At 47.0% G+C, this 13,123-nt stretch overlaps 1 protein-coding gene across 2 annotated transcripts in view; it reads right to left on the bottom strand.

Annotated features, from left to right (window-relative positions):
- Positions 1-11,282, bottom strand: part of Tnik (TRAF2 and NCK interacting kinase) — a 406,558-nt gene extending 395,276 nt beyond the window's left edge. The window contains exon 1 of one of the 2 annotated variants that reach the window (XM_050142093.1): positions 10,834-11,282. In XM_050142093.1, the coding sequence (XP_049998050.1) occupies positions 10,834-10,890 (57 nt within the window). In that variant the 5' untranslated portion in view covers positions 10,891-11,282. The remainder of the gene's footprint in view (positions 1-10,833) is intronic. The other variant, XM_050142094.1, reaches the window with a different exon arrangement.
- Between the last annotated feature and the right edge of the window lie 1,841 nt (positions 11,283-13,123).

A 13,123-nucleotide genomic window follows, 5' to 3' on the forward strand; every position in this document is an offset into this window, starting at 1 on the left:
AGTAGGAATTGAGTGTCTTGCCTGCACTCTACCAGTGCACTATATCCTCAGCCATCTTTTTATTTTTTATTTTGAAGCACAGTCTCTCTCGAAGCTTCCCATGCTGGCCTTCAACTCAGTTTGTAGCTCAGGCAGACTTTGAATTCACAATCATGTTGCCCCAGCCCTGAGCTTACAGGCCTAAACCATGAGGCCCTGATGACAACTAAGTTTACATAACAGGTTACAGCTAATACACAAAATATAATCTTAATTCTTTTAAAGCTTTTTATTTAGCTATACATAGAAAAAATTACCAATCTGTATATCAGAGATTATCATGCGAACCAAATGGAATCTCTTTTTTGCTTGTTCATGGTTGCAAAATTTTCTATAGTGAACATGAGGTGCTTTAATGATATGAAGAGAAGGAGTTGCTTCTTTAACAATTCAACAGTCTTTGTTCATGTTTAGTCTGCATTTGGGGATACTGGAATCCCTGGGCCATCCTGCAAACATACGAGCTGGCTGCTGCACATATTTCAAGCTCTCCTGGCACAAAAATCTTAGCTATTCATTCACCTATCGAGTTGCTTTCTGACTTATGCAGTGAGGGAGACAGGGTCCAGAACCTTGCTCACACTAAGCAAGCCCCCTACCACTGAAGCCCATGTCCCCAGGTCCCCAACTTCCTTTGTTTTAAGATAAAAAGTCTCTGATGTATCCAGACTGGACTTTTTAATCATTCTGTCTTAGCCTCCTGACCTGTGAGTTTACACTGTATAGGTAGTTACTGACTATATGGTTAACATAATTGTGTTTTCCTCTATCCCATAGTTACACAGATATGACCACTTAATAATTAAGATGTTTTATTTCTACATAAAAACAGCTTTGCCAGCATCTTTGGAGCCACACTTTTCCAAGTTTATTTTTGTACTGTAGGAAAAATAGATTCTCTAAGATGACCTGGAAATTAGCAAACCAGTTGAGTGATGTAGAATAACAGGATCCCAGCTCTGCCTGTGAGGCTTCATCCTTCAAGAGAAAGATCTCCTCTGAGCTCCAGCGCCTACTTACATCACTAAGAACTAGATAGGAAGATTGATGGACAGATGTGTAAACAGATATCCAAACACAGTCATCCCTGGGTTTTTATTTCATACCTTCTTAGTTCAACGATTCAGTGGCTTTATCTTGTGTTCTACTTTTACCAGAAACTGGCACACAATTATTCTGGATGTGTGAGGCAACATGAGTAAATATGATCCTTTATACACAAAATATGATCCTTTATACACAAAATAATTAACTTCACAAATTGGACAACACTTACTTACTGAGTATCTATCGTGTGTCCTGTGTCAGACAATGCTCTAAACACCAGGAATGATACATATGGCAAGCTCTCTTTGAAAGCAAAGCTTCTGACCCAGTGGGGTCCACATATATATTTTTTTATTCTAAATAGTTGTAATTGCTTTAAAGACAATATAACCCTGAGTAAAATAGTCAAAGATAGAGTGACCATGAGATGTGTAGCAAAGACCTGCCTCTCAGGCAGCACATTGCTCTCACAATCTGAAGAGATAACACGTCAAAGAAAACCTCTGTGCTCACCAAGGCCAGCTGGCCTGGGTCTGAAAAAGCCCGGGATAAAACCGGTCTCGCTGAACATAGCGGACAATGAGGACTACTGAGAACTCAAGAACAATGGCAATGGGTTTTTTACTGCACGTATTGGCTTTGTGGGAGCCTAGGCAGTTTGGATGCTCACCTTACTAGACCTGGATGGAGGTGGGTGGTCCTTGGACTTCCCACAGGGCAGGGAACCCTGTTTGCTCTTCGGGCTGATGAGGAAGGGGGACTTGATTGGGGGAGGGGGAGGGAAATGGGAGGCGGCGGTGGGGAAGAGACAGAAATCTTAAATAAATAAATAAATAAATAGATAGATAGATAGATAGATAGATAGATAGATAGATAGATAAATAAATAAATAAATGCCTCTGTGCTAGGCAGTCTCTGGAAGACATGTGGTGATGCTTGTCTCTGGCAATGTGACTCCATGTAGGGGAGTCCTTCCTCACTGACTAGGGCTAACCTGAATTACAGGCAAGATAGCAGGAAGTCCTGATGTATGACTTCCAAGATTACATCATAAAAGACTGTTGCTTTTGTCTTGTCTACTGAGCCTACACTATCTGGAAAAAGTTGTTGCCAGGTCACAAGGATGCTCCAGCGTGACACCATAAGTCTTTCTATTGCCTTGATGAAGACCATCACCAAAAGCAGATTTGGGGAGGAAGGGGTTTCTTTGGCATACATATCCTGAGTCTATTGAGGGAAAGCGAGGCAATGCTTGAAGGACGAGGCCAAGAAGAACACTGCATACTGGTTTGCACCCCAGGCTTGCTCAGCCTGCTTTTCTATACCATCCAAGACCTCCAACCTGGGTGTGGCACTGCCTCCAAGGATCTGGGGCCTCTCACACCAACTTAAACCAAGAAAATGCCCTACAGACTTGCCTATCGGCAATCTTACAAAGGCATTTTCTCAACAATGATTTTCTCCTCCCAGATATATCTAGATTTGTGTCAAGATGACAAAAGTCATCATACAGACCTCCGGCCCTCTCCCAATCCCCTTCCACCCATTTCTATCTTCATCAGGATAAATATTCAAGGATATTTTACAGTGACTTCCCAGATATAAACCCTTTCTACCTGTTATTATTTTTCAATGAAGATTGCTGTCCTAAATATCACAAGGGTGTTTTTAAAAACTGAAAACACCTTGGTCTGAGCATGTGCATGCATGCAAGTGCACATGCAAGCACATACATGTACACGTATGCACGTGTGCACACACATACATGTGCACACACCAGCCTTTAGATTTTAACCCTCAGAATATGAAATCTCTCAGGACAGAATATGGAGAAAATTGAAGCAATTTTCACAATAAGAAAATTCTAGAAACAAGGACTCTCCTACACAGGACTTGTCATTGTATTTCTCATGATTACTGTTTCTGAAATTGCACTGTATGTAACAGGCATCCATTGGAGCTGTACCCTCCATAAAAGGCATCCCCTAGAGTCATGCCACCTATGGAGGATAATTGAATGCATGTTCCCTGAGGCTGTGGCCAGCATGGGACAGCTTTTCTGGAGTTTCTGTATCTTCTGTAGGCAGCACCACCTCCAGACCCTCTATAGGACTGTTCGTGTATATTTGTGAATATCGTATTTATTGTTTTGTTGTGTAAAAACTCCTGGAGGTAATCCCCAGGGAGATCCAACATTCTCTGTTCTGAGGAAGCTCACTGTCCAGTAGCTGTAATCTAGAAAGGCACATCTGAGTATTATGAGACAGGCATTTGGTCAGATCTGTGTCAGAGAGAACGTGTACTTGAGAAAAAACAAGAACAATTGTTTGGAAATAGTAGCTGGTGTATGTTTATTATTGGAAGGCAATAAGTTAGGATGTGCCCTAAAGGCATCCATCAGGTGGAAGAATTGTTCTCTGTGTCAGTAGGAAGCTGGCTATTAGAATGAAGGGCTGTGGTGGTAGATCCGGTTGAATGGGAATTAGTTTAAGCTCCTTGCTGAAGTGCAGACTTTGCTCCATAAACTAGAAAGCCAAGGAAGGACTGGTAAAAAGGGATGACCAGCAAGAAAACACGCTTTAAAAGACAGATGTGGCTAGCATGAAGAGGCTGGTCAGAGGAAAGCTGGGGATGGAGACATAGGACGTGGGTCTTGTCATGCATGTTGCCCAGGGAGGAGTCATTACAGAAGCTACAGAGAAGAGTGAAGACAAGCAGATTCAACAATAGATATTCAGAATATTTATACTTGGAGTGAAGGAAGATATGTTTTCTGGATTCAGGGTATCTTGGGACAGCTGGTCTCAGTCTGGATAAGTAGGAAGAGATAGGGGCATCATTATCTCTTTCTGAAGGCAGCAAACTTCAAATCAAAGTGGAAGAAACCATCCCCCAGTCTCTCTAACTTTCCGCCATAGAAACCTCACATTTATACATGCAGAAGAACATTTAAGTAACTAATACCATGGAGATTTTCTTGAAATTTTCATCATACTGCTAACAAACTAGCTTAGATTTCCTTCTAAGAGAACTACACCCTGCCCCCCAGGATGGAAGCAGCAATGTGACATTCAGGCAGCTCTCAGACTCCAGCTATCCCAAATTCTGTCAGAAGCACAGTGAATGGCTGCATCCAGGTGGGCATGGCCGCCAGGATTCCATGACAGCAGCCCAGGAAGGCTGCTCCCGTTCAAAGGAGAGTGGCATCAAAGCAGGAAGGGCATGAACTCATCCCAGAGCAGAAGGAAGAAAGGGCCAACCAGCAAGACTCAAAATGACAAGCTTTCAAAGAGCCTTAGAGATAAGGGGATGGGGAGGATTCTTGATAAAGACAAAGCATCTGAAACGCTTTCTTCGATGAAATAAACCATGACCTTCTAAGAAGATAATTATGCAAACAGCAAAACCAAAACTTGTATTAGACTTTGTATTAAAGATTAATCCTGTTAATAATGAATACTAAAAGTGTTTGATTATTCCACTGATGTCCTGCTAACTATTGCTGTACCCCCTTTTTCTTTTCTTTTAGATCCATTGGTGTTTCAACTGCCTGCATGTCTGTGTGAGGGTGTCAGGTCTTCTGGAACTAGAGTTACAGTCATAAGCTGGCATGTGGGTGCTGGGAATTGAACTCAGATACTCTGGAAGAGCAGCCAGTGCTCTTTACAGCAGAGCCATTTCTCCAGCCCTTGCTGCACCCTGTTTTATTAGGAGGCCATGTTGTTGCAAAGAAGATATCTTTCACCGTCTTAGGGTGATGTGGGAGTGTCATATATCAATCTGTTGATTTCATTGGTTAAGTAATAAACACACTGCTTGGCCTCATAGGTTAAAGCATTGGTGGGAGGAGTAAACAGAATAGAATTCTGGGCGGAAGAGGAAGTGAGGTCAGACTCTGCTCTGCTCCTGGACAGACCCAACAGCTCTGCTCTCTGGAGCAGAGACGCCATGCTCAGCTCTCCCAGGCAACTCCAACCCAGGATGGACATAGGCTAGAATCTTCCCGGTAAGCGCACCTTGGGGTGCTTACACACATCATTAGAAATGGGCTAGTCCAGGTGCGAGAATTAGCCTGTAAGGGCTAGAGTTCATGGGCCAAGCAGTTCTTAAATGAATACAGTTTGTGTGTTGTTATTTCGGGCATGAGCTAGCCAAGCGGCCAGGGTGTTGGGGACGCAACCCCACCGCTCATATTTCAACATTAGGGGGACAACAAACTCATCAAGAGGGAAACTGCTGTGCCCCTGCCATCTTAGGATACTGTTCTCAATCCATGCAACTTTACAAAAATCCTATTTTAGACCAAATTTAATTAAGTGCTCTGGGGTAATGAATTAATAATGTTTCAAAAATTCTCTAAGACCCAAGAGACCCCTGACCAGCTTTTAAGCACTGGGCTATTAGAGTATCATTTTTTTAAGTGTCCACTCCACTCCATCCCCTCTGAAAAAGAAAAACTATGAAAAGATATGACATAGTAAAGGTGTTTGCATTTAAATAATGGGTTATCCACACAGAATAGGAAAAAAGACAAGAAAGAGAAATCGTTTTCATAAATAAGGCCAATGACTGATACTAGTCTAGAAACATAGTAATCTTTACAAGGCTTCTGAGTGTCCTTTCTCCTCTGGAATGGATGTATATCCTAGAGCCAAGCTCAACTGAGGACCTGAGAGATGTGTACAAGGCTACATAAGCACATAAGCTAGTCTGTCTCAATGCTATTGAAAGAGGCACCTTCAATGAACACTGAGGATGAAACCTGATAGCAACCTCTGGCCCCTACAGGCATGGACACATGTGCACTCACATACAGTCAAAAGATGTGCCTTCTAAACCAAACATAGTGGCACACACCCGTAATCCCAGCACTCTGGAGGCTAAGGCAGAAGTGTTTGCAGTTAAGGCCAGTTTAGGCTACAAAATGAATTCTACACTATTGTTGGCTGTTTCTTAACAACATGTCTCAAAAACCAAAAACAAACAAAAAACATCCTTCTGCATTTTCTAGTAGGTGCATTCACTGGTATCAAATGTTGGTGAGCTTGAGTTACCCATAAAATTCTATCTAATGACATGTTTGCATGTCTCTTTGTGACTTAAATGCTCTGCCCTAAAGTATTTGATTTTAGAATCCAGGGTAATGAAGACAAATGGTTGATATTCCATCTTTGTCCTGTGACACCCAAGTGGCACAACCCAAATCACAGAACTTATGGGCTATGCACAGAGAATCCAGAAGCTTGTGGCCATTCCCCCTCACTCACTCACGCATTCATTCACGCATATACTCATCCATTCATTCACCCATCCGATCATTTCTTTAATTAATGAGGCATCTAAATCCAAATGACTCTATGGCCCTTGACAAACCCCTTATGAGGAGGCAAGAAGTAAACCTCACACGCCTTGTAACACAGGCATGAAGACTGCAGTCAAGACATGCATGCAAGCTTTCCGAAGGAGATTAATTTTTCAGTCTGGGTGTTGATGGAGAGAGAATGGCTGAGACCACTCAGTTGTTCAGGTGCTTCGCATACAAGCATAAGGACCTGAGTTTGGATCCCCAGCAGCTGCACACTGAAAAGCTGTCTGCGGCAGTGATGGAAATGCGGGTAGAGTGGAAACAGGAAGATTCCTGGGACTTCGTGACAAGCTAGCATTGCTCCATCGGTGGGTTCCAGGTCTAGTGAGAGCAGAGGGAGCCTGGGGAACTGCATTTTCAGAGGACCTGGGTTCAGTTTTCATATGGCAACTCTCACTCATCTGTAAGTCCAGTTCCAGGGGATCAGACACCCACTCTGGGCCTCTGTGAGGTCCCAGAAGGCACATTGTGCATGGGCATACATGAATATAAAAAAAATTAAATTTAATTAAAATAAAGAAGGTACAGAAAAATAGAGGATGTCACCTGACCTCAACCTCCGGCCTTTCCGATCACATGCACACACACACACATGCATGACACCTGTTCACATATATATCAGCTTACATACGCTTACACTGCACACACATATGGGGAGGAGAAGAGAAGGAGGAGAGTAGCTAGGCCAAAAAGTCATGGAGGGGTGGAGAAAGGTGGGCTTAATTTTGTCTAATTTTGTTCAAGTAGAGAAGTATGCCTGAGTCCTGCCCCAAGCTGAAAGTATGGGGTCAGCGCCCTGATCTTGAAAAGCTGACACCGTGGGCCAAGCTGAAGAGAGTCCGTGTGCTCCAGTTCAGAAACATAGTAATCTCCAAAAAGCTTTCAGGGTTGAGCTCCCCTCATAGGCAAGAGAGCATCATGGGGGATAATTTCATCTTCTAATACAGGGATGTCTAAAGCAGGCTTGACTCAAGCCCAGATCTGAATAAGGTGACTGTTTGCAGTAGTCCTTGTGTGTGTATACACATTTTCATACACCACATAGGTAGAGTTTATGTCTATAATACTATATGTAATATCCGCATCTACAGCCACTGCACAAAGCAGCCATGGAGGCCAGAAAGCTCACACACAGAGTAATGTGTGTGTCTGGACGGACCCCTTGGGACATGTTCAGATGGAGACGGGCTACTGAGAGAAGCTGTCCATGCAGGACAGCCATCTGTCCTGCGTGATTTAGATTGCCATTTGCCTGCAAAGAAGGGACTGGAAGAAGGCTAGACAGATAAATTCCAAAGGTGCCTAATAGCTCTGGTCATTCGCATTGATAAGTTCTCTGCTTCGAGCGGGTTTTCCACTTTCAAGAAAAGAATATTCCTTGACCCTGATCAAATGACTTCTCTTGCCCCCTGCCCCAAGCAGAAAACATTTTATTGATTTCCTTTTCAAGTATGGATAATACACCTCGGAAGACGGAGGAGTCGGGAACCATAGGTTCTCTCCTTCAGCTACTTTTATCTCCCCTTTGGCTGTGTGACCTTGGACAACAGATTTCACCTCTCTGGGCTTCAGTCTCCCAAAGGATACGTGAGGGGAAGGGCCCCATGTTCTCCAGATCTCTTCTAGCTTCCGGCTATGAAACAGCGCCCGACCCAACACCCGAGATCTCGCTGAGCTTCAGGAGCTCTGAGATGAGGAGTCAATAAATTGAATTCTGATAATGTTTTCTAATGAGAGACCTCACTTCATTTCACATGCACAAAACAAAACAAATAAACAACAACAACAACCGCCCAAACCTTGCAGAATTTAAATGATAGGGATTGATGCTGGCTGCTCTGGTTTGAATTAAGCATTGTTCCTATTTGGGGGAATTTTAGACGGGGCCCAGTCTGGGATCACTGGCTGAGAACAATGAGCCCCCAAAGTCAGAAGGAGAAAGGCCTCTCTAGACAGGAGCTGCTTTTAACCACCAAGCCCAGGGTTTACAAAGAGCATTGATTGTGTACATTAAAGAGCCACAGGATCACAGAGGGACTGGCGGGCTGATTCACTGACCTTGCCTGCATCTCAGGGGTCAGGCCTTTCCTCAGGAGGTGCTCACTTTCAGGCTTAACTGCAAGCTTAGGAACCAGCAATCTCCAAATCTGGGGAGCCAGCCACCATCTACGCTCTGATGTGTGCGGCCCACCCACTAGCCCTGGGAGAGAAACCTACCTGCACACCTCACCCACCACAAGACTGCCTGAAGCGCCCAGGCCTGCTGAGTACAATTGTCTGCCCATCTGCATAAGTCTTCCAGCCAGCAGCTCCCCAGGCCCTGGGAGTAGCTGTTGTCCTAGCTCTTTGCATACCCCAGTGCAGGCAGAGAACTCATTGAGGTTCCTGGGTGGCAAAAATCCCAGTGAATCATGAAAAGCTGTCTGTTCCAAATACAGGTTACAGGGCACAGGTCTCCCTGAGTGGGAATCCAGTAGCTGTGATGACAGGTTCTGTACTTGGCATCTCAGAAAAGCTTGCCCACAGAAGCCAGTCTCCCCCTCCCCAACTAAAAAATCACGTCAGGGAGAATGATGCTAAGATTCTGCCTCAGCTAAATCACAAGCCTGGCTCATTGTTCAGGTCGCTACCTCTGAGCCACTCCTCTTTCCTCAAGTCTGGGGCCACTGGTTCACCTGGTCAACTCACCCTCAGCAACTCCCAGCTCCAAGCAGAGCAGAAGAGCAGGCAGTGGGTAAAAGGGAGTTATACATGCACTTGTCCTAAGCTCCCTCTCTGTTCCCAGCCCCCACACTCAGCTGCCCACTGGTTCCCGATGTGGCCTTTGGGCATTAGAGGAACAGACGGCATACTGTACTCAGGCATGAATGAGCCTTTGCCGCTCCACTATCGCCGCAGCCCGTTTCAAAGGGCAGTTAGTACTCAACCTGAGCACTGCCTCTCTGAATCCTCGCCACCCTGGACCAAAAGATAAGGAAAGGGCCAAGGAGTCAAGGTGTGGGCGGGCGGCAAAGAGGCTCACAGAGCCCGAAGAAAAGTATCACTTCGATCGACAGGTAACTGGCTTTTTAAAACGTCTGTGGAGAAAGAGGTAAGGGCAGGAAACACAGGTAAAGGGCCCCGAGATTTAGCATCAGCCCAACAGTGTGTTCCTGAGGACCACTGGCCTTCCACCCATACTGGCAGTCGGTGACGTGACACCATCCCTTCAGTCTCAGCTACCCTCCGGGCATCAAGCAGATGCACTTGTTCTTTATTTTTAGTTCGGGAGAGGAAGAAACTAGTACTGAGATTGGTGTTCAATCTTTCTCAGATCCCCGCCACCGCCACCACCCCTTCTTACCCCCTTCCTGGCAGGCAGTATCTAATTAAAATGGCAAGAGCGCTAGGCTCCCTTCCCCGAAGGAGTGTGCTGGGATTAGGGGTGGGGGTGGGGAAGCGTCGAGGCTGCAAAGGGATTCCTGGCAGTATGAGCTCCAAACAACAGCAAAATGGATTCTAGATCAGTAAAGTCTTATTCAATACAATGGAACCGACGTCTGAGGTGTTTTGGGAGAAGGTAGAGGCAGAGCGGCAGAGCTGGGGGAAGGGAAGGTGCTCTACAAAGGACTGGTCACAGACCCGGGAAACACACACACACACACACTCACCACTCACCACGCACACACAGTCTCTCCAGGGAGTTCCGGTGTGGTAAGGAGAAGCTGCTAAGGCGTCCCTTTCACCTGCTGAAGTTCAGCCATAAAACTGAAAGGTCACAGTCACCGAGTTAGAAAGGCATGGGCAGGGTTGAGTTCAAACCGTAGCTAAAGGTGAGTGTAGCCTGGCGTTTAGGGAAGCGCCAAGCCTGAGCCCCCCGCACCGGAGGCAGAACCCGGGAAGGGAGTCAGTTGCCATCTACCAGACCAGCCCAGAACAGCAATTACTGCCCTCTTGGAGCGGCAGGGTCGGCTGGTGAGGACAGCTAGACTCACGATGGCATCTTGCAGGTAGCTGGTAAACCTGAGGGACCAGTGCCTTTATTCTAGAGGAGATTCTTTTTTGCAGCAAGGAGCAATCGGGTCTCGCGCCTTGGCAGGAGACGGTTGCTCGGGTGCACACACACACACACACACACACACACACACACACACACACACACACGCCTTTCATGCAATTCTCTTACACCGACCGAAGATGAAACTGACATAAGCTCCACCGGCTTCCTTGCGGAGCCTCGGGAAGAGCCAAGCAGCACAAGGGCAGCCCAGCCTCTGCTGTAGGGGTAGAGGCTCAGCCTAGGACCCCATCAGCTGCCCCGGAATCAGAACAGGAAACCAGGGAACGTTCCCTCGCCCAGCCTCAGACCATTAGAAAGAAAGGAAAAAACACGTTCTGCTCACCCTCAGGGCGGAGAGATCGATTTCATCCAGGCTGCGAGCTGGGGAGTCGCTCGCCATGTCGACTCTTCGCGGGAGAAATGGACCAAACCAGCCCGAAGAGTCTGCCTTGGCAAGTCCACCCTAGTCTATTTCGCTCGCGTCCTCATGCGGCTGTCCGCCAGAGAGGCCCGGGGCCCAGCCTCCCCCGCCCACCCGGGCCCCCAACCAGAGTCGGATTCCGATCTTCCGTGAGCGTCGATCCGCGGGTTCCCGGAGCCCGACCTGCGCGGACCTCCAAGCCCGGAGCCGCGGTGCGTGTGGGCTGCGCGCCCTGATCGGCTAAGGGCGCTGGGGCTGCGTGGGTGTATTTAAATGGGACATGCTTCTTTGCTTGTGCGTGGATGGCGGCTGCATTGGCTGTTATAATGAGACATATCAACTCCTCCACTCAGCTGGGGGGGTGGGGGTGGAGAACCACACAGAACTGTCTATCACCGCTTCCTGGGAGGAGTGGGGGGGGCGGAGGCGTGGTCTCCGACTGGGGAGAGGCCGCGCTTCCTGACCGGGTCCCTCCGCACTAGCCAGGGAGGGGGAGGGGCGCGCACCCTTTCCGCCCCAGCTTTTGCGGGTTAATAGTACTGAATCGGAAGAGACTATCTTGAACCTCGCTGTGCAGGAACCCGAAGGCTATTTTTTAACGTGTTCAATTTGTGCAATGCACCAAAATGGCCCTTCGATCGCATCTTGGGGTTTCTTGACTTGGTTGAGATGTTCTAATGGTGAAAAGGCTGGTGAGGAGAGTCAGCGGGAAAAGACAGCAGCGTCCTTCCTCCCCCATTAATTATTTGTGGGGCTGGAGAAAAGGCGGGCCGGTGCAACCGGTGCATATAAGGACTTGTGCACAGCGAAGGGGATCCGCCTCCCGGCGCTGAGCGGGTTGGGGAGAAGCTCACACGCGCGGAGCGCGCAGCCTGGCTTTGGCACTGGGCAGTGGTCACGGGGTCGCGGTCATTCGCGGTCCGGGAATTGCAGGAAGGCAGGCCCGGATTATCCGTAGTATCTCAGCCGTGTAGATTGACCAGAAGGTGGAAAGCCTGGAGATGTGAGCTCCGTCTCGACGTCGCCACACCCAGGACCTGCGCGTGCCGCAATTCCCCATGGAAATGACCGAATTGAAAAGCGAGGCTTGCTCCCTGGGTGCAGTAGCTCGAAGGCTTCAGGTGACTCCCAGACCGACATTAATTGGGCGACACACTGCCGCCAAAGGCAGCGTTTCCTTCTCTGCGGCTTTTCCCCGGTGACCCACACAGACTGATGAGAAAGTTTGGCTCAGGGAAAATAAGACTTGACATGCGAGCGATTTGATTTCGCCGGCTTTTTCACTCAAAAGCTGAGTGTTTGCAGTGGTAACAGGACTTTCTGCTACCAAAAGAGTGAAGTCACTTCCCCGACCCCCGCGTGGACCTTTCTCCTGGTTTGGCCACGCAAAATAACGTTTAAAGAAAACATTAATTCTGAACTCTAACCATTCCCTTCAGTCCATCAACAGCTCTGAGAGTGTTCTCCTCCACATTTGAGACGAGAGACCAAGTGCACTGCGGGTTTTGGTTTTTACTTTGCTTTTTGTTTTGTTTTCTTTGGGGTGGGGTAAAGAGGTTCCTTTTCTTTATTTTATTGGTTGCTTGGCTTGGTTTGGTTATGAGACAGGACCTCATTGACTTCAGGGTGACGGCTAACTCACTGTGGAGCTGAGGACGGTTTTGAACTCACCCCCTGCAAACATCCAAGTACTCAGATTGCAAATGTATACCAATGCCTGGGCCGCTGCTACTTCTTAAATCATGACCTGTAAACTAAATATGAGCTTCATAATACATCAGGTGGATGAAGGAACAAACCCATGTTAATGCTGTTAGTGTTGGCTGGACTGTTTGGGCCTGGATTCACTCCGGTGGATCATGCCGTGTATAACCGTCCCTGACATTAAAGTGCAGTTCCCACAGCATGCAAATGCCAGCAGTGGTCTGGGAGCTGGGCTGCTAAAGGCTATATGCTGAGTATTTTTTATTTTTTAAAAGATATTTAGCCGGGCGATGGTGGCGCACGCCTTTAATCGCAGCACTTGGGAGGCAGAGGCAGGCGAATCTCTGTGAGTTCGAGACCAGCCTGGTCTACAGAGCTAGTTCCAGGACAGGTTCCAAAGCCACAGAGAAACCCTGTCTCGAAAAACAAAAAACAAAAAAAATAAATAAATAAAAATAAAAAAATAAAAGATATTTTTTTAAAGATTTATTTATTTATTATGTATACA

The sequence above is a fragment of the Alexandromys fortis genome, unplaced genomic scaffold (genome assembly GCF_014885135.2).
Source record: "Alexandromys fortis isolate MF-2015 unplaced genomic scaffold, M_Fortis_MF-2015_v1.1 scaffold_41, whole genome shotgun sequence".
NCBI classification, from domain to species: domain Eukaryota; kingdom Metazoa; phylum Chordata; class Mammalia; order Rodentia; family Cricetidae; genus Alexandromys; species Alexandromys fortis.